Source organism: Chiloscyllium plagiosum, chromosome 19, assembly GCF_004010195.1.
Source record: "Chiloscyllium plagiosum isolate BGI_BamShark_2017 chromosome 19, ASM401019v2, whole genome shotgun sequence".
Lineage (NCBI taxonomy): Eukaryota > Metazoa > Chordata > Chondrichthyes > Orectolobiformes > Hemiscylliidae > Chiloscyllium > Chiloscyllium plagiosum.
The window spans coordinates 36,707,156-36,729,598 of NC_057728.1; the positions used below are offsets into that span (position 1 = coordinate 36,707,156).

At 38.7% G+C, this 22,443-nt stretch overlaps 1 protein-coding gene across 1 annotated transcript in view; it reads left to right on the forward strand.

The window, feature by feature from the left end:
• The window catches only part of LOC122559686 (F-actin-capping protein subunit alpha-2), a 45,569-nt gene extending 23,362 nt beyond the window's left edge, over positions 1-22,207 (forward strand). Inside the window, exons 4-10 of the mRNA XM_043709571.1 lie at positions 574-637; positions 1,506-1,712; positions 2,963-3,042; positions 17,151-17,229; positions 19,925-19,996; positions 20,622-20,684; positions 21,214-22,207. Of these exons, the coding sequence (XP_043565506.1) occupies positions 574-637; positions 1,506-1,712; positions 2,963-3,042; positions 17,151-17,229; positions 19,925-19,996; positions 20,622-20,684; positions 21,214-21,354 (706 nt within the window). The 3' untranslated portion in view covers positions 21,355-22,207. The remainder of the gene's footprint in view (positions 1-573; positions 638-1,505; positions 1,713-2,962; positions 3,043-17,150; positions 17,230-19,924; positions 19,997-20,621; positions 20,685-21,213) is intronic.
• The last annotated feature ends 236 nt before the right edge of the window (positions 22,208-22,443 follow it).

Here is a 22,443-nt window from a genome sequence, read left to right on the forward strand (position 1 = left end):
TGGAGCACCCGGAGGAAACCCACACAGACACGGGGAGAATGTGCAAACTCCACCCAGACAATTAATGTTAAGAAACCCTTCACAATGCATAAAACAAGGTCCTCACAAATGTCATTGCTTTACCCAGAATACTATGAAGTTGCAAAAATAAATTGAAATGCAAGTTAAATGAGTGCATGAAAGTCAGCAATCATGTGAATAGTGTAGTTCTCTTAGCCTTTTGCTCTGTTCAAGGCATTGTCCTGTGCCATATGGGGCGTCGATTTTGAATATCAGCAACGCAGTACAGGAATTGCACTGCTTTGCCTGATCCTTCTTTCACCTAATCTTTACGCATATACAGTTCCAGCAGTATTTCTACACAAGTTTATTTTAACTACACAAGTATTTAATTATGTAGTACAATGACAATTGTGTTCAAAAATGAAAAAAAACTTTAATATTAAGTACTCTAAATTGATTTCCGCTTAAGTTTTTTAAAATTATTTGGAAGACTCTTTAGCTATGTTAGATTTGTAAAACCTATCTCTTGTTACTTCTCTAATATTTTGATTTTTATCAATCTAATTTTAGTGCCTTTGCACAGTATAATGTGGACCAGTTTACTCCAGCAAAAATTGATGGGTATGATGATCAGGTATGGAATAATTTGTGAAGCTCTGTTGATGTGTGTAGTTATAATATCAGACTTAATATAATGGTTAATGTTGCATATCTGCGTGCTGTACTTTCCAAAGCAAGTTTGCCAATTCCTGTCTTGTGAAGAGGGTAGAAGAGGAGATCTGTGGGTGAGCAAGCTTAGCAGTATGTCGACAACTGAATTAGAACTACAGTTACTGATGGCCTTTTTGTTATATTTGAGCCTCCAGTTCTGAGATGGTGAGCTCTTTATCTAATATTTGGTTAGCCAGCTAAATATTTCAATAGGATAGTTATTTCAATTCTTTTTATAAAAAAAAATCCGTTCATAGGCTAAAGACTAAGCTATTGAACATATTGCATTAAAAAAATTGGAGCTTGCTTATTCTGTATTCACACAGAATAGCTCTCATCTGCCATTTCTTAACTTGAGTGGATGGCATTACCGTTTAAAACATGGTACCTGTTCCATTACCTATTTCACAACAAGATGTAACAATGCAATAGTTAAATCCCATGTCACATTAATAATTATTTTCTGAATTGCAGATGAGTTATTGTTTGGTTACTAACATTGCTAACTCAGTCTTTTGAAGGCCAATTAATGTTATTTACAGTAAAATCTATTGACTACATGGTCTCCGGTGTTAGTTATGCAATTTATAAGAATTTTGTAAGAATCTTCAAAGTACCAGTGGGATAATTAGTGTTGAAGTAGATTAGAATAACTGGTTAATACTGAGTTTTGAAAATACAAGATCTTGGTGATCTGTTTTCATAATGAAAGTTCATTTGACATGTTTGGAAAATAAGTTCCATTTATTGTCCTCTTAACAAGTTGCGTTGTTTGGTAATATGTATTACAGGTCTTAATAACAGAACATGGTGACCTTGGGAATGGTAGATTTTTGGATCCCAGGAATAAGATCTCGTTCAAATTTGACCATTTACGAAAAGAAGCAAGTGATCCCAAACCCCATGATGTTGACAATGCATTAGAATCTTGGAGAAGTGCTGTGGATAATGCTATGAGAGCATATGTAAAAGAACATTATGCAAATGGTGTCTGCACTGTAAGTAATTCCTTTTGAATTAATAGTGAGCAATATATCTATTCATGGGCTCCCTCTTGTATTTCTTTTCCATTTGAAACATCAAATTGATATGATTCTCTGCAGTGTGTTATCCATTTGCTAGTATCCATCTCAACTGTTTTTGTCATTGCGTATATCAATGAGGCTTGTTCTTGAGGTGGTTTATTTCACCTTTAGTTGCATTTAATGCAGCACTTCATTTTCGGGTAATATCCTTTGTTACTACCCTGCCGCATATGGTTTTTTTTAATAATCTCCTCTCGAAATTCGTTGCCCTTATTGCAGTTTTGCAAATATGTAATCCCATTTTCTTCGTATTCAAATGTAGCTGCTTATTTGTTTTCTGTATGCTTTTATATAATTCATTTGGTCCTTTGCCATCAGATGGCCAATTATTATATCAAGTTCTTACAGTCGAACTACATCGTGCTACCTTGTTTGGATTTTTTCTTGCACTGTACTAAGAGTGCTTGTATGAAAGACAGTCTTCCAAGAAAGAAATTAGTTTACCTACTGAAATAATGGCTCTAGGCCTGTATTTGGTTTTCTGTTGTAAACACAGATTTTACCCCAGAGGCATGATTGAGAATCTATTCTTTTTCCCTCCCCATTTAGTAGAAAAATTGCTTTCATTGCTCAAATTCTGCTTGTTTTCTAGTCCCTCGTTGGGCAACTAGTCTTTTGTTTGTTACTGGCTGACACTGTAGAGCAAATATACTGGTAAGATCCTATTTCAGATAGTCTTACTCTACCCTTTAACCAATTGGTTAGCCACATTTGTATATAACTTTGCTACCAAGTGTGTTTTTAAGATTGTCAGCCTGTGGAGGGTAGCAGCAAAGTCGTCTTGCTCCATTTGTATTGGTTCTGGAAGTAGACAATTTGTATTTGTAAGTAGTTTTGCTATGAGTTGTGGAATTCTCAATGGATTTTATGGGCAAATATCATTGTCAAATTATTTACAAGTCTGGCACATTGAAGTCCTTTCAGTCTGAATTGCCACTACTGAATTTGAGTGAATCTTGTTATTTCAGGTTGACTTATCCTTAATTTTCGTGGCACACATCCAGTTATAATTTTACCACGAACTGGCTGTTCCAGAATATTCGAATGCAGCATTTGATCTTGAGTCTCAAAGTAACTAGTTTTAGTAAAATGTTTGCTTCATTCCGTATTCTCATTCTATTTAGAATATCCTAAGTTGATGATGTTTTATGATCTTCCTGCAGGTATATGGGAAAACCATTGACGGACATCAAACCATCATAGTATGCATTGAGAGCCATCAGTTTCAACCCAAAAATTTCTGGTATGTTGAATTTTCTTTATTTACTCGGGGATTATACCATGTCTAACTCCAATGCACACATTTTACCATTTCACCTTTTTTATATACCTGGAAAGAGATCATGAAATTCGAAATTTCAATATGTTCTTTTGCAGATTTCTGACTGCCAAATAGAGATATTGTGAAACATCCACAAGGCCTACTAAGTTTGTGGCTTGCATGTTTAGAGATGTAGTCATATTGCAAGTGCAGGGACTGGAGGAAAGAAGGGAATTGGTGACCACCAGAGAAACCAGAAAGATATGCAGGAGTCTTCAGTGTTCCACTACCTTTCAAATTGGTTTTCTATTTGGAAGATATGGAGAGTACCTCAAGCACAGTCAAGCAACCTGGCTATACAGGAGGAGAGGAAGAAAGCAGCAGGAGTGACAGTGGTAGGGCATTTGTTAGGGGAACAGAAGATGTCTTTGTGGCCATGTATTAGACTGCTGATGATGCATCCCCCCCCCCCCCTGCAGTGATAAGGTTTTGTATCAAGAGTTCAGGGAACTAGTTAGTATATTACAAAGCAGGACCTTAAGAGCTGCATGCTCTTGTTGGATATGGGGTTTACTGAGGATTATATCTGCAATAAATGCCTTTGGTTGCGAATCCTATCACTTTGCCTCTGTCTCTCCAACTGATCCATTAAATGAGGAATTTACAAGAGCTAGTAAGGGTAGGAATAGGAGGGTGGAGAAGATGAATGCATGGCTGAGGAGCTGGTGTATGGGGGAAGGATTCACATTTTTGGACCATTGGAATCTCTTTTGGGGTAGAAACGACCTGCGTAAGAAAGACGGATCGCACCTAAATTGGAAGTGGACTAATATACTGGCAGGGAGATTTGCTAGAGCTGCTCAGGAGGATTTAAACGAGTACGGTTGGGTTGGTGGGACCTGGGCAGATAGTGAGGAAGGAGATCAATCTGAAACTGGTACAGTTGAGAATGTGAGTGAGTGAGTCAGTCAGGGTAGGCGGGGACAAAGCAGAGAACAAGGTAGGACTGATAAATTTAAACTGCATTTATTTCAATGCAAGGGGCCTAACAGGGAAGGCAGATGAACTCCGGGCATGGTTAGGAACATGGGACTGGGATATCATAGTAATTATGGAAGCATGGCTCAGGGATGGGCAGGACTGGCAGCTTAATGTTCCAAGATACAAATCCTACAGGAAGGATAGAAAGGGAGGCAAGAGAGATGGGGGAGTGGCCTTTTTGATAAGGGATGGTATTACAGCCTATTCTGAGGGAGGATAATCCCAGGAATACATCCAGAGAAGTTATTTGGGTGGAACTGAGAAATAAGAAAGGGATTGTATATAGACCTTATTGGGATTGTATTATAGACCCCCTAATAGTCAGAAGGAAATTGAGAAAAAAACTTGTAAGGAGATCTGTTATCTGTAAGACTAATTGGGTGGTCAAAGTAGGGGATTTTAACTTTCCAAACGTAGACTGGGACTACCGTAGTGTTAAGGGTTTAGATGGAGAGGAATTTAAGTGTGTACAATAAAACTTTCTCATTCAGTATGTGGATGCACATCTTAGAGAAGGTGCAAAACTTTAGATTTGGTTCCCTACAGTATGGAAACAGGCCGTTTTGGCCCAACAAGTCCACACCAACCTTTTGAAGAGTAACTCGCCCAGAGCCATTCCCTTGACCTATATTTACCCCAATTTTGGCAATTTAGCATGGCCAATTCACCTAACCTGCACATCTCTTGGATTGTCGGAGGAAACCGAAGCATCCAGAGGAAACCCACCCAGACACGGGGAGAATGTGCAAACTCCACACAGACAGTTGCGCAAGGCTGGAATTGAACCCGGGTCCCTGGTGCTGTGAGGCAATAATGATAACCACTGAGCCACTGTGCTGCCCCAGTGCTGCCATAACTTGATACTATTAGTTTTAAAATAGTAATGGAAAAGGATCGACTAGATCTAAAAGTTGAAGTTCTGAATTGGAGAAAGGCCAATTTTGATGGTATTAGGTAAGAACTTTTGAAAAATGATTGGGGGGCAGATGTTCGCAGGTAAAGGGGTGACTGGAAAATGGGAAACCTTCAGAAATGAGATAACAGGAGTCCAGAGAGTGTATATTCCTGTTAGGGTGAAAGGGAATGCTAGATGACTAAAGAAATTGAGGGTTTGGTTCAGAAAAAGAAGGAAGCCTATGTAAGGTATAGACAGGATAGATCAAGTGAATCCTTAGAGTATAAAGGAAGTAGGAGTATACTTAAGAGGGAAATCAAGAGGGCAAAACGGGGACATAGCTTTGGATAGAGTTAAGAAGAATCCAAATGGTTTTACAAATACATGAAGGACAAAAGGGTAAATAGGGAGCGAATAGGGCCCCTCGAAGGTCAGCAAGACGGCCTTTGTGTGGAGCTGCAGGGAATGGGGCGATATTAAACGAGTATTTTGCATCAGTATTTACTGTGGAAAAGGACATGGAAGATATAGAATGTAGGGAAATATATGATGACATCTTGAATAATATCCTTATTACACAGGAGGAAGTGCTGGATGTCTTGAAACGCATAAAGGTGGATAACTCTCCAGGACCAGATCAGGTGTACCTGAAAACTGTGGGAGACTAGGGAAGTGATTGCTGGGCCTCTTGCTGAGATATTTGTATCATCAATAGTCACAGGCAAGGTGCTAGAAGACTGGAGGTTGGCTAACGTGGTGCCACTGTTTAAGAAAGGTGGTAAGGACAAGCCAGGGAACTAGAGAGCAGTGAGCCTGAAGAAGGTTACCTCCGATTACAATGGGACCTTGATCAGGTGGGCCAGCAGGAGTAGCAGATGGAATTTAATTTAGGTAAGTGTGAGGTGCTGCATTTAGGAAAAGCAAACCTTAGCAGGACTTGTAGACTTAAGGTCCTAGGGAGTGTTGCTGAACAAAGACCTTGCAGTGCAGGTTCCTAGCTCATTGAAAGTGGAGTCGCAGGATAGATAGAATAGTGAAGAAGGCGATTTGTATGTTTCCCTTTGGTCAGAGTATGGAGTACAGGTATTGGGAGGTCATGTTGTGGCTGTACAGGACATTGGTTAGGCCACTGTTGCACAATTGCATGCATTTCTGGTCTTCCTATTGGAAGAATGTTTTGAAACTTGAATGGGTTCAGAAAAGATTTAAGAGGTTACTCAGGCTGGGTTTGTTTTCCCTGGAGTATTGGAGGCTGAGGGGCATGGATAGGGTAAATAGACAAGGTCTTTTCCCTGGGGTGGGGGAGTCCAGAACTAGAGGGCATGGGTTTAGGGTGAGGGGGGAAAGATATAAAAGGGACCTAAGGGGCAACCTTTTTATGCAGAGGATGGTACGTATATGGAATGAGCTGCCAAAGGATATGGTAGAGGCTACTACAATTGCAACATTTAAAAGTCATTTGGATGTGTATATGAATAAGAAGGGTTTGAAGAGATGTAGGCCGGGTGCTGGTAGGTGGGACTAGATGGGTTGAGATATCTGGTTGGTGTGGACAAGTTGGACTGAAGGGTCTGTTGTGCTGTAAATCTGTCTCTAAGTGCATTAAAAGTAATTAGAGCAAAGAGAGGGGCTGTGAGGAAATGCTGATGGGTATGATTTAAGGAGAATTCCAAGATATTTTGTGTATCAAGGAGAAGAGAATTATAGAAGGAGCAGGGCCTCGTAGGGGCTTGGGTGGTAACCTGTGATATGATAGTGCTTAATGAGTACTTCGCATCTGATTTTGCTTAGGAGGGTGCAAGTGCAGAATTCAAAGATGGATTGTCAAATACTTGAGCAGATTGATCTAGGAAGCAAGGAGGTATTAAAGATTTTGGCAGATTTTAAAAGTGTACAGGTCCTAGATCCAGCTGAAATTGTATCCCAGGCTGCTGTGGAAGATGGAGAAAATTACAGGGGCCCTGACGCAATTTTTCAAATCCTGTCAGGCTGCGGAGGAGATGCCAGAGGACTGGAGGACTGTTGCTGATGTTTGACTTGCAGTAATAGAGTGGTACAGAGAGATCGGAGCTATCGGAGGAAAAACGTGGAGAAAGTTAATTCTCATTTTAGAGAGGCAATGTTTGTTCAGTGACAGTCAGTATGGATTTCAGGGGGAGTTGATGCCTTAAAAAATCAACTGGAATTTTTCAAGGAGGTGACCATATGTTTGAGGGTGGGGCATGTGATGTAGTTATATGGGTTTCAGCAAGGCCTTTGACACGGTTCCACGTGAGAAACTGAAAGAAGATAACCTATGAAATCCAGGTTAGCTTTGCAAGTTGGATTCAGAATTGGCTTAGTAACAGGTACAGAGGGTGTGCTGTGGTCTTCTACAGGGATCAGTACTTTGTCCATTATTGTATGTGACATTCATAAATGAAGTGGATGAGAATGTTTGGGGGGAGTTAGGGGTGTAGTTTGAGGGCGATAGTAAATTTGTGGATGATGCCAAGAATGGCCAGCTGGTTTATGTTGAGGAAGAACATGTTTAGAGCATTTTAAGATTTGTAGCTCAGGTTGTAGATAAGGGAAGTTTGGTATTAGGAAGATATAATGGATCGGTCAAGTGGGAGGATCGGAGGCAGGTGGAATTTAACCCTGATAAATGTGAGGTGCTGCACTTTGGAAGAAGGAACAAAACAAAGGAGTATTCTATGAATGGCAAGACACTAGGAAGCTCAGGAACAGAAGGTTCTTGGGATGCTTGTCCACAGATTGCTGAAGGTAGCAGGACAGATTGTGTAGAGCAGTTGCCTTTCAGTCGTGGCATAGATTATAAGAGCAGGAAGGTCGTGTTGGAGCTGTATAGAACTTTGGTTAGGCTGCAGCTGGGGTTCTGTGTACAGTTCTGGTTACTGCTACAGGAAGGATGTGTTTGTGCTAGAAGGTGTGTGGATTCACCAAGGTGATGCCTAAGGTGGAGCATTTCAACAATGAAGAGAGGCTGGATAAGCTTTGGGTTTTTTGGAGCAGAGAAGGTTGAGGGGTGAGAGGTGTACAAGATTCATGGGCATGGACAGGAAGCAGCTTTTTTCCTCCTAACTGTCAATAACAAGGTGGCATAATTTTGAAAGAGAAAAACTGGAGGTTTGGAGGGGATTTGAGAACCCTTGGGTAGTTGAGGTGGAAATTTGACAGCCTTTTTAAAAGTACTTGGAAGAGCACTTGAATTGTTATCATTGAAGGTTATGGACCTAGTGCAGACATTTGGATCTCGTATAGATAACATATTGACGTGACAGACTCGATAGGCCAAAGGGCCCCCCTGTGCTGGAGAATTCTGTAATGTATTTTGGTTACCATCAAACAAAAATTTGACTCATGTAGTTGTATATACACACCTGCAGAAACAGAGCTGATCAGAACTGGAATTCTGTAGTGAGTAACGTTTTTGTCTCCCGGACCTCAATACATGTCTTCCATTGATTAGGCACAAATCATGAATGTGCTGGAATAATTTTGTCTTTTCTGGATGTGTGTAACTCTAATGATACTGAATGCTCAACACCATTCCAAAAGCAAGCCAGTTTTTGATCAGTAACATCCTACTGTCTTACGTGTTCACCCCCTCAGTTATTGCATAATGTACCATTTGCAAGATGCGCTAGAGCAACTTGCCAAGTCTCATTTGAATGTCTTCCAAACCCACGTCCTTTACTACTTAAAAGGAAAAATACAGCAGTTGCTTGGGAATACCATCACTGCATGCAAGTTACCCTTCAAGTTGCACAACATCCTGATTTGGAGTTATATTGCTGTCCCTCTTATCACTCGATCAAGATCCTGGAATTGCAGGCACACCCATAGCGCTTGGAGCAACAGATGGACTACACTGACGTAACATGGCTCACCCATCACCTCAAGGCATTTAGGAATGAGTCATAATTGCTGGCCTCTTCCAGTGATTATTGCATCTCGTAAATGAACAAAAATTAGCAACATTAACAATTTTGAGATATCCAAGTTCTGCTTTTTTTAAACTGTAGCTGTAACAGAAGAAACATGGCCAATTTGTACTGAGCTCCCTCAAAGTAAATCTGCCTTTTTAGGGTGTTAATTGAGGGACAAATATTAACCTGCATACAGCAGGAACACCCCTGCTCTCCTGAAGAGTCACCATGAGATCTGCATTCATTTGAATGGGCATTAAGTCACGTTGTTTGCTGTGTACAGCAGCTTTAATCTAACTTTTTAGTGGACTTGAACTGCTTAATGTTGACAACTGATTCAGAAATAAATCAAATGTTGTTCAAATTATGCTTTGAATTACACTGAAAAAAATTTGGAGTGAAACCTAAACATCTTGAAATGTCTGTTTGCTTGTATGTTTCATATATAAAATTAAAATTGCACAAGTTATTTATAGGCGTGGGAGATATTTGAGCAAAATACTGTTATACACTATTTGAAAAACAGCTATTTAATTATTGTTTTGGATTCTTGTGTGGGAAATCAGATTTTGAGCCATCTCGGCTCAGTTGTTCTGATCTGATATATCCCTGCCCCCAGTTTCAAAATGGAAACTTCCCACTGGAATATCATTTTGCAGGTGCTCAAGTTCCAACTGAACAGCAATTAAATTTGGTAATAGTGATCCAGGAGTTAGTGAGATTGATTAATTATAGCAGAATACCTTCTTCCAAATAAAGATTGACTAACTTGCCACCGGTTATAAATTGAAACTGGGATCTTCCCTGCCTTTAGAGCTAATTTATCCATTGGATCAAAGTCTCCATCCTATAAAGTGAATAAGTATTTAAGAATTTGCTTTGTGTGGCAGACAAAATAAAAACTTCTAGTTAGAGGGTATAAAATCAAGATCATGGGAAGTGAAAGATAAAGTTCTTAGATCAATTAACCACACCTTTTTGATTTATTTAATCAGGTTTGTAATATTTGTAATGAGATTGGAATGTAATTTGACTTTTCTAAAAGTGTCACCATACTGAATATATGGGTTATTGATTTTCAGTTTAATGCCTGTAACTTTAATTTACTGAAATGGTTTCAAAAAGATTCAATAATTTAATAGCCTAAATCACCCGACCACAGGTTCAGATCAGCTTCTTGAAACGGTCAATAAACAAGAACCAATCTGAACTGAAATTAACACTTCTCAAAAGAGAGAAACTCGTCAGCATGAAGAAACCTGTGTCTTCTGTTTTCATTTACGCTTCTGATTTTTCTCATGCTGGGAAATGAGTCACCTGCAATTTTCCAACTAGGAAATCAATAACTCAAACATAGAATACGCAAACCAACTGTGTATCGGCTGCTTTTTGCAGAGATGAATTTGTAGCTAGAACCATAGAAAGTTTTTTGTTATTTCTTTGGTCTTGGGAAGGACCAAGTCTGATAAATTAGATAAATACCTAAGTGCACAGAACCCAAAGAAACCTGAAATGTACATGAATGCCATTGACTTAAGACATTCCTAGTCGACTGTTGTCTCCTGTTAAAACCAAGCACCGCAGACACCCTGAGGACATTAAAAGAATATGGAATTGATATTCCTTTTCACACAGGATCCTATACTTTTTAAGTTTGTACTAGTATAAGTGTGTTTGACATGGCATCTTTTATTTTTGAGGGTTAGCTCAATTGGAGTGGGGAAAACAAATTGTTCCTTCAAAAACTATTTTAAGAAACCTTTCTGCAATTTTCATTTGAGTCCAAGCTATTAAAGATGTTAACATTCGCTCAACAGGGTGAGACAAATGTAAAGATACTATTCTTGGCAGAACTTAAAGGTGTAGCAAGGCACATAGCAGTAGAATTCTTTCTGCACGTTAGGAGAACACTTCAATGAACAGGTGCCAAAACATCTCGAGGTGAAAATGCAGGATACCAAAACTGATCAATTAAGTCAAAGCACCTATGGTTAGAACTGGAATTTCAACTGAAAAAATGAGGAAACTGTACCAGAAAGAGGTAAAATGTGGTGGGAATAGAGAGGAGAATTGGAGGAAAGGGAAAGCAATAAAGGAGAGCCAAATGCCCCTGAGACCAGCTGAATAGAAAAGGAAAGCTTGAAATAGTCTTTGGTGGATATGCCCATTTCAAACAGGTATGCTGTTTTGGAAAATGTAGGGGGTGATGGATTCTCAGGGGAACGTAGCATGAACAGCCAAGTTTCTGGTATTGAAACTGGCTCTAATGCAACGAGGGGTATGTCGGGTTACAAGAGATCAATTATTTAGGGGATACTCTAATCCAAGGTGCAGACAGACATTTCTCTGGCCAGCAGCAAAAAAGCAGAATGGTGTGTTTTGATTAGGGATAGCATTACAGCTGTGCTGAGGGAGGATATTCCCAGAAATGCATCCAAGGAAGTCATTTGGGTGAAACTGAGAAATAAGAGGGATGATGACCTTATTGGGATTGTATTATAGACTTCCGAATAGAGGGAAATTGAGAGAAACAAACTTGTAAGGAGGTCTTAGCTATCTGTAAGAATAATAGGGTAACTATGGTAGGGCATTTTAACTTTTCAAACATAGGCTGGGACTACCATAGTGTTAAAGGTTTAGATGGCGAGGAATTTAAGTGTGTACAAGCCAATTTTCTGATTCAGTATGTGGATGTACCTGCTAGAGAAGGTGCAAAACTTGACCTCTTGGGAAATATGGCAGGGCAGGTGACTGAAGTGTCAGTTGGGGAGCACTATGGGGCCAGTGACCATAATTCTATTAGATTTAAAATAGTGATGGAAAAGTATAGACCAGATCTAAAAGTTGAAGTTCTAAATTGGAGAAAAGCCAATTTTGACAGTATTAGCAAGAACTTTCAAAAGCTAATTGGGGGCAGATGGTTGTAGGAAAAGGGATGGCTAGAAAATGGGAAGCCTTCAGAACTGAGATAATGAGAATCCAGAGAAAGTATATTCTGGATGACTAAAGAAATTGAGGGTTTGGTTCAGAAAAAGAAGGAAGCATATGTAAGGTATAGACAGGATAGATCGAGTGAATCCTTAGAGTATAAAGGCAGTAGGAGTATACTTGAGGGAAATCAGGAGGGCAAAAAGGGGACATGAGATAGCTTTGGCAAATAGAATTAAGGAGAATCCAAAGATGTTACAAATACATGAAGGACAAAAGGTTAACTAGGGAGAGAATAGGGCCCCTCAAAGATCAGCAAGGCGGCCTTTGTTTGGAGCCACAGAGTATGGGAGAAATACTAAAATGAGTACTTTGTGTTGATATTTACTGTGGTAAAGGATATGGAAGATATAGGCTGTGTAGGGAAATAGATGGTGACATCTAGCAAATTGCCCATATTACAGAGGAGGATGTGCTGGATGTCTTGAAATGGGTAAAAGTGGATAAATCCCCAGGACCTGATCAGGTGTACCCGAGAACTCTGTGGGAAGCTAGAGAAGTGATTGCTGGACCTCTTGCTGAGATATTTGTATCATCGTTAGTCGTAGGTGAGGTTCCGGAAGACTCTAGGTTGGCTAATGTGCCACTGTTTAAGAAAGGACAAGCCAGGGAGCAATAGACCAGTGAGCCTGACGTCGGTGGTGGGCAAGTTGTTGGAGGGAATCCTGACGTACAGGATGCAAATGTATTTGGAAAGGCAAGGACTGATTAGAGATAGTCAACATGGCTTTGTGTGTGGGAAATCATGTCTGTCAAACTTGATTTTTTTTTTGAGGAAGTAACAAAGAGGATCGATGAGGGCAGAGCGGTAGATGTGATCGATATGGACTTCAGTAAGGCATTCAACAAGGTTTTCCATGGGAGACTAATTAGCAAGGTTAGATCTCACTGAATACAGGGAGAACTAGCCGTTTGGATACAGAACTGGCTCAAAGGTAGAGGGTTGTGGTGGAGGGTTGTTTTTCAGTCTGGAGTCCTGTGACCAGTGGAGTACCACAAGGATTGGTGCTGGGCCCTCTACGTTCTGTAATTTATATAAATGATTTGGATATGCGCATAAGAGGTATGAGGGGCATGGATAGGGTAAATAGGCAAAGTCTTTTCCCTGGGGTCAGGGAGTCCATAACTAGAAGGCATAGGTTTAGGGTGAGAGGGGAAAGATATAAGAGACCTGAGGGGCAACTTCTTCCACACACGGTGAAAGGTGTATGAGATGAGCTGCCAGAGGAATTGGTGGAGGCTGGTACAATTGCAACATTTAAGAGGCATTTGGATTGGTATATGAATAGGAAGGATTTGGAGGGATATGGGCTGGGTGCTGGCAGGTGGGACTAGATTGGGTTTGGATGTCTGGTCAGCATGAATGTGTTGGACCGAAGGATCTGTTTCCATGCTGTACATCTGACTCTAACTGTCCCCAACCATTAAAAGTTGAATCTGGATGGGAGTCAGGTGGGAATCCATCTCTGGTACAAAAAGCTGTGCCACATTAAAGATAATGTAATTCTCGTGTCCCACAGACTCTGGCCTCAGGATTATTTGCAGCATTAAATGTCTGGTTGTAATCAGTTACTGCAGATTCTGGAATCTATACTGTAAACAACAAATGTTGGAGATCACAGCCGGTCAGGTAGCATCCATGGAGAGAGAGCAAGCTTGCGTTTAGAGTCTAGGTGTCTCTTCATCGGTGACTTCAGTTCAGCACCAAAGTTAATTTAGACTTCACGTTAGCTTGCTTTCTTTTCATGGGTGCTGTTATGACCCACTGTGATCTCTGGCATTTGTTTTCATGAAGTGTTTCGTGTCTGCCTGGTCTTTATTGTTGACCAGAATAGCTGTCATGAATTTGCATTCGAAAGGATGGTAACAACAGTTTAAACAACGAGAGAAATTGGCATTTTCTGAAACTTTGGGATGCTCTCAGATCTATCTTGTGGGGAAAGTTAAACTTTTTTCCACCTGAAAATAAGTTCATTTGTGTGTTGGTAAAAGGGCTCATGATTATATAGTATAGAGGTGCCACTGGGTAAATGTTGCTTAGTGAATTTGTGTGCTGGGTAACTGTAAGGTATTTGTTTTCCAGTGCCAGGGTTAGTTATTTTATTGGAGAACTTGGCCAGTAGCAAACCTGACTGTCAAATATAGTTCAGAGACTGGAAAAAGCAGTGTCCAGAACAGAATCATTGGGACACCCTACAACCTCAAAGGATGGGTCACTTAATTGAGGCTGAGGTCTGGAGTACAGTGTCAGAAAAGGTTAAGATACATGCCAGAAGTCAAAAGAGCTGGAGTTGGTCAGTAGCTGGAAAAGGATGACAAAAATGGCACTGTGGACCCCCAAACTTTGTTAATAGATGCCTTTATGGTAAATTTAGAAGTAGAGGTCCATAGGGTTTTAGGCCAGGCTAAAATGAGCCATTTGGAAGAGCCACAGGAGAGTGTAGTAGAAACTGAACTTTCACCTAGTGTTCCACAGAAAATGAAACATTATTAAATACCCATTCCCAATAGGGAGTGATAGGAATATGGGCATGTGCAGAAACCTCAGAAGACAAAAGCAATCATTCACTAGGAGATAAAAGGAACCAAGCTAAGTTTCAAACTTCAACCAGTTCAGTTGAATTGATTTAAAGTTTAATCAGTGAGCTGGCAGGTTGCAAGCCAAAACAGGTGGCAAACATCAGTTTACCAAATACTAATGGAAATCAAATTTGGAAAAGTACTTGAATCTAGTACTTGCTTTGTAAAACTGAGCAAGGATAAAACTTCGAAAGGTAGCACGGCTTAGGATGCAGGTATTTCTGTAAACAGATTTTGAATCTGTTTGAATTGGTTAATGCAGGATGTTTGTCATAATTTTTATATTTCATGCCAACTTTGTAATTACTGTAAGCAAGAGAAAGTGTTTGCATTGCTTTCTTGTGGTAGGAGGTGTCACTTTTGACCAGTTATCTGAGTTTTAAGATTTGAGGCCTAGGTTGAGGTTCTGGGTGTAGGTTTGCTCGTTGAGCTGGAAGGTTCGTTTTCAGACATTTCGGCACCATATTAGGTAAGCTCTTCAGTGAGCCTGCAAATGATGCACTGGTGGTGTAGCCCACTTTCTCTTTATTTGGGTTTCCTTGAGTTGGTGATGTCATTTCCAGTTCTTTTTCTCGGGAGTGGTAAATGGAATCCAAGTTAGTGTGTGTTGATAGAATTCTGGTTGGAATGCCATGCTTCTCTGAATTCCCGTGCGTCTCTGCTTGGCTTGTCATAGGATGGGTGTGTTGTCCTTCCTCATCTTTATGTAAGGATACTAGTGAGAGTGGGTCATGTCTTTTTGCGGCTAGTTGACATTCATATATCCTGGTGGCTATTTTCTCCAATGTAATGTGTTACAGTTGCAAGGTATTTTGTAAATGACATTAGTTTTGCTTGTCTGTATAGGGTCTTTCAAGTTCATTAGCTGCTGTTTTAGTGTTGGTGTGTTTGTGGACTACCATTCAATTATCTTTATTTTTACAATTGGGACAGTTATACCAAAGTAGTTACAAGAAACAAAACGTAACTTTAAAATGGCTACAATCATTTGACTACAAGTTGAGATGAGCTTCACAAAACTATCAATAATCAATGACCAGAATGAACTGAAACTAGCAACTCTATCAAAAGAACCATTTGCACATGAACAAACCTAGATCATCTGTTTTCATTATTACTTTTGTGATAAGCTTCAGCGGAAGACATTGCCAACTCTTATCCAGTTAGAAAACCAGGAAATCAGATTTTGGTTCAAAAACCAGCTGTATTTCAGGCAATTATTTTTGGAAGAGTAGAGATGATGAACTGGAGAAGATTGTTGCTGGAAACTTGGTGACAAAGCAAATTGGAGAAATATCCAAATAGTTCAACTCAAGGATATCAGCACTATTCACAGTTGCTGTTGACCCAGAATACCCCTAACTGAAAATGGTCTCAGACTGTGGACAGCATCTCAGACACCCCAGGACTTTTAACTGCATATACTTTTATATTTTGTACAACTCTCTAGCTGTTCTTCAAATTTGCTCCTTTATTGTTTCCGATGATTTAACTTATGTTTTAATTGAAGTGAGCTGTGTGCTAAAATGAAGAGAAAAATTGTGGCTAATCAAGAAGGTTGCAAAGATTGAAGCAGATTCACCCTTTTCACCTGGTTGTAAAGCTAGTGTAAATATGATTCAGTTAAAAAATGACCAATTGCTTCTCCTTTGTGCTACTATCCGGAATTAAAACATGTATCAGGTTTTAAAAAAAAACTAATAAAAATTGTTATGAACAAAATGTATTCAAGTAAATGACAAATGTTGGTGAATAACTCTAATAATACAGAATTAAATCTACATCACCTTAATCCCCAAATACGCACACTCCCAAAAAGAAACTTGTTTGTCGAGATTATCTGATTTCTCCTACCCATTGGGTTCCCAGTTGACTTCAGTAATTTGGCTGCAATCATTAATGATCGATGTCAAATTCTGATTCTGACCAGCTTGGATTTGAATCTTAATGGACTAGAGCAATTCTCAATCAGGTTCCTGCTAAATGTCTACTGAGAATTTTTTACTGAGGCTTTCAGGAGCCCTACAGCTGCTGGTGGTATTTTTTAACACAACTCCTAGATCTGTAAAAACAATTTTGTCTAGAAAAGATTTGGCAAAGAGGTCCTTAGTTCTTTCAGACCAGGTTTTCCAGTAATTAAGCAATAATCCCCACTTCTTCTCAAGCATTACTTCGCTGTTTTCTCAAGTCCTGTTTAATTTCCAGTAAACAGCAGCTAAACCACGTGGTATAGAGTTGGCTTTCTTTCAAAGAAATTACATGGTTTAAGAATAAACTTTTCAATCTCGAGATTGTCCTGATGGTTGAAGCTTAAAAGACCAAATGGCCTACTCCTATTTTGTTTAAAAATGTTCCAATTTCTCCTAGGTAACGAAATATAAGTAATATATTCCCAACAATTTCTATATATTTTATTTCTTGACAAGTTTTTGTCAAAAATTAGCTGAACAAGGCTTTTAATTTTTTGCAATTACCTGGAATTTTATTATTCATTATTCACTAAGCTAAGTGTCAGTTTGTATCATTGTGACTTTATAGGGCAAAATAGGATCCAAGCTACCTACTTATTAGCAAGAGAAAAATAACACTTGTAATAAATTGCATGTATGTAACATTATTTGATTGCCACCTTCATTTTTGTTAATTGAATGTAGGAATGGACGCTGGAGATCAGAGTGGAAGTTTACTATCACCTCTTCATCAACTCAGGTGGAAGGCATTTTGAAGATTCAGGTTTGTAATCACTATGGTTGTGATTCTTACAATTGTGACGTTTCAGCCAAAGAATTTTTTAAAGGTAGTCTTGATTCTCTCAACATTATGAAATGTAGCAATAAACAAACTACTTAGTCATAGAGATGTACAGCATGGAAACAGACCCTTCGGTCCAACCTGTGTATGCTGATCAAATATTCCAACCTAATCTAGTCCCACCTGCCAGTACCTGGCCTATATCCCTCCAAACCCTTCCTATTCATATACCCATCCAAATGCCTCTTAAATGTTGCAAATGTACCAGCCTCCACCACTTCCTCTGGCAGCTCATTCCATACGCGTATCACTCTCTGTGAAAAGGTTGCCCTGTAGGTCTCTTTTATATCTTTCCCCTCACCCTAAACCTATGTCCTCTAGTTCTGGACTCAGGGAAAAGACTTTGTCTATTTACCCTATTCATGCCCCTCATAATTTTGTAAACCTCTGAGGTCTCCCCTTAGCCTCAGACGCTTCAGGGAAAACAGCCCCAGCCTGTTCAGCCTCTCCCTATAGCTCAAATCCTCCAACCCTAGCAACATCCTTGTAAATCTTTCTGAATCCTTGTAAATCTTTTCTGAACCCTTTCAAGTTTCACAACATCTTTCCGATAGGAAGGAGACTAGAGTTGCACGCAATATTCCAACAGTGACCTAACCAATATCCTGTATAGCCACAACATCTCCCAACTCCTGTACTCAATACTCTGACTGATAAAGGAAAGCATACCAAACGCCGCCCTCCCTATCCTATCTGTCTGCAACTCCGCTTTCAAGGAGCTATGAACCCGCTCTCCAAGGTCTCTGTTCAGCAATGCTCCCATGGACCTTACCATTAAATGTATACTTATTCTGTAACCCTTCACCATCTTGTATAATCTGTTTCTTCATAAACTCTGCCAAATGTTCTATAACTAAAGTTAAATGAGCATTTCGAGTAAGGTTTTGCAGAACCTTTACTGTCTACACTATTTACTGAGGTAATATTTGCCCTATATTTCTAATTATGCATCAGTATTCTAGATTAATTTTCCTTAGTGACATTTCCATGATCCTTGAGGTCCAGATCATTATTCATCATGTCATATTACCTGAAACTTAATTTAATATCTCTTTTCTAAGTAGATACTAATCCAACATTGTTCATTGCTACAGGACTTAACTCGTTCTGAGATCCATCCTTTGAACTATCTGTTGCTTGAGACTGGTTATCCATGTGGATTAAATGTGCCATCTTTGCAGCTGATGTGTGCTAAAGGCTCTACCTATTTTAATTTGTCTGCTCAGTCAAGTATTGTCTATCTATATTGCCTACTCTTTTCGAAATCCAACAAGTCCTTTGCAAAACCAAGCTGGTTTTCCCCAAAGAGTAGATTAGGAGTAATTAGTAGATTAGTGGACTAGTGGTATTATTACTTGACTATTAATTCAGAAACTGATAAATATTCTGTGCATTTGGATTGAAATCCTACCATGGCAGGTAGTGGAATTTGAAATTAAAATAATGAATCTTGAATTAAGGGTCTGCTGATGACCATGAAACTATTGCCAGTTGTTCACTACTGCTCTTTAGGGAAGGAAATCTGTCATCCTCACCTGGTGGTTGAATCTTAACAGCTGTTTTGGGCAATTAATGCTAGTCTAGCCAGAGAAAGCCACATTCTGAGAGTGGCATTTCTTTAAAAATAAAAGCATTCCCTATATTGGGAGATTACTGCAAAGATCATGGTATTGAGGTGGTAGATTTATGTGGAACTAGGTGGAGCAACAGTGCTTGTCCTGTCCCTACAAAACACTTAAACTTTGTGATCAGCCCCCTAATACTATTTGAGACCCACTGGTTCAGCCATTTTGTATCATTTCAAGGGCGTCAAACTGAACTCTGCACACCCAGCAGAAGTGTTTTACAGTAATTTTAACACAGCAAGGGATTGTATGAGTTTAAGATTTAAACTCTGTTCTGAGTTGAATTGAGCTTAATGTAATTACTGAATCATCAGCTGTTGATATTTTTCACTTTTAAAAATGTCCAACATTTTAGATGTAGTTTTGGAATTGGGTTATGTGTGCTGGATGATCCTGTGTCTGTTGGGGAAAATAATGCTGACAAGCAGCCTAGGATTGTGAGAGCTGGATGCTACATGTATTAATACACAGGGCACATCACCAATTTCAAATCACTAACATGGGTGACATCTGCTTGTAGGTTGTGGTCAGGGTATGCCCTAAGAAATCAGTCATCTTGCCTGGTTTAAAATGTATACAGTTTGTTAGATAAATCATTAATGTATTTTCCATGCCCATACCTGTACCAATCATTGTATTTGCCAACCAATCAGCGCACTCCCTTTGTTTGTGCTGGTTAATTTTCCCCATGAATTGATATTCTTTCAAACAGTCCTGATGTGTGCAAGATGAAAAGCTTTGACAAAATATTGTTTTTTAGCAATACTCTATTCTGCATTATAAAAATATTTCTGTACCTGTAGTTACAGTACTTTCAAACAAGTAATTGTATTTTTTTTTGTAATGAACAGTTGGCTGCAAATCTTTAAGTTGGTGTTTGGATTGCTGGAGTATAGTAATTTTAAGTATAAAATCACTTTAGATAAAACTAGACTTGAAGAAATGTAATAAGAATTGCAAATCCAAACCTTTTCACAAGTGTACTTTCTTAGGTTCATTATTACGAAGATGGCAATGTTCAACTGGTCAGCCATAAAGATGTACAGGAAACTTTGTCTGTCACTGTAAGTAAAACTGTTCACATTCTAAGAAAACACTTCAATTTTCTCCATGACATTCTCTTGAAGTATCCAACTTTTAGATATTAATGATATTTGTACATTTTTGTTTTGACCAAACCTGTTGTTTGTTTTCCCACTTAGTACCTTTCTTGAAAGCACTGAATGCTGATGCCCAGCTTGAGAACAGCACTGGCATCAGTCAATGTTTTTTTTTTCCCCCTTTGTGAGCCCTTGTGGATCATTGCCAAATGACTGAAGGCATTAGGACCTATGGATCCTATCCATGGCTAACTTTCCAGTAAGACATTTTTCTTTAGCCAAAATAAATTGGAGCAAGTTATTCATTTTTCTCTCCAGTCTTCCCTCCCTTTCCTTACTTTGAGGACTTGGGTAATATTCAGGCTAACTCAGCAAAACCACCAAGTTTGTTTTGCTTTATTGTACTCCTAGATGGTGTATCTCCCACCTTCTCTATTTAGAGAGTTTTTATAACTGTAGCTGAAACTTTAATGAACCTCAAGTAAATTATTTTTACTTTTTATTTGTATGCATATAATGTCATGAGTCTCCTATTTGAATATGAACTCTCTTTACATTCTCATCTGGATTATTCTGCTTGCTTCTCCAGAATGAAGCCCAAATGGCAAAAGAATTTACAAAACTTGTAGAAGCAGTAGAAAATGAATACCAGGTAATAAATGAATAATTCCTTATCTCAAGTACTTAAACTGATTTCTAGTATTCCAAGATTTTTGTCATCTTGTGCAATTCTGATTTCATGGTTATGATGATCTCAGATAAGTGCTATTCTGTCAGTTGAAGCAGAGAAACTAACTTTATACAGTTATCCAGGGATTTGCTTGGCTGAGCATTCCCCTTGTAGTATTTTTATATCCAGGTCTTTATTTCTTTAAAGATTTTCAAATTGTTTTGTTATGTGATGCATAGTGTCTATCCCAATTTTCAGGTTTCAAACTAGGACCATATTAACCAGTTTAGTACATTGCTATCACTTTCACAAAACATCTGCAAACATAAAATAGCCAATACTTACTAAAAATGGCACATCTTAGGTTAATTTGTCAATTCGAGAGGTGCTTATTAGTGATTTTTTTTTTGTACTTGTCTTTGTCCTTTTGGAACTTGTAGATTTGATTTTTTTTTTTGCTCATTTCAATTACATTCTCCTTTTTCACAATCTAAATGTTTATCTTTTCCAGACCGCTATCAATGAAAACTATCAGACCATGTCAGACACTACGTTTAAAGCCTTGCGTCGGCAGCTGCCAGTCACTCGCACCAAGATTGATTGGAACAAAATCCTGAGCTATAAGATTGGCAAAGAAATGCAAAATCTTTAAGAAGAAGTTTTGCATGACTGGATAATTTTCGTGTCTGTTTTAAAAAGGTCTGGTCTCACAAGTGTGAAATTGTTGAACTACATTTATAAATAATTTGGGAAATTGCGTCATAACCTTTTTTAATACACTTTAAGTTGAATACCATTAGCGCTCATGATAGATTCACTGTGCACAAAGCACATGGCTTTCAATGCAGCATTTCCCTTTCTAACAATGTTAAAATAGTTTGCCTCCTTGATTTACTCATTAATGTGATTATTTTCATTTTATTGTCTTGTCACTTTCTGAAGCAGCCAGTTGCAGCCATCATGTTTAGTTGCCATACTTGTGTTTACAGTACCATGGTGAGACCATGCCTTTTTAGGTTTTTTTTGGTTCCTGCTTAGTACAATTAAGTTGCTGAGGATCCAAGCAAATTTTAAATTTATCAGGATGGGCCTGTTTGTTCCCAGTATCTTTAATTAGATGAACGGTTGACAGTTACTAATCATTTATATCTGAAATATATCCCTTCATAAGTAGCAGTCACTTCCACATTAATTTTTGAACTTGCCTTTCTTCTCTATAAAGAAGTATTCTGTTCAGGGGTAAATGGTATGGGACAGCAGATACTGAGTTAATGAGTAAATAATTCAATGTGGTTAGTAATGTTTATGCTTTACTGACATGGCACTGTCTCAGATGTAGTTATTTCCTGCAAAAATATACATAAAATACAGTTACTGCTTTGTGCCCACATAAACTCCTCCTTCAATGAGCTGTGTATTAAAAGTTACCCATGAGTTATTTTTTATGAAGCAGACACAACTGTACCAGAACAAGACACATTGTAATATAAACCTGTATTCATTAATTTGTGTGCCAGCCTGTTTTATTTCTCCCATTCAGTGATATATGTTTCAGCATTTACTTCCTTTTTATGTAAATGATTTGTAAATGACAGCTGAAATTGTCATTTGATTAATCTAGCTCCGATTTCTAAGGGAATGCTTGGATATGATATTTGTTAGTGACAAGTACTCCCTTCTCAAGTTTGCAATTTGATCGAAGTATTTTAGATATCTAGAACGGAAGACTTTATTTAAATTT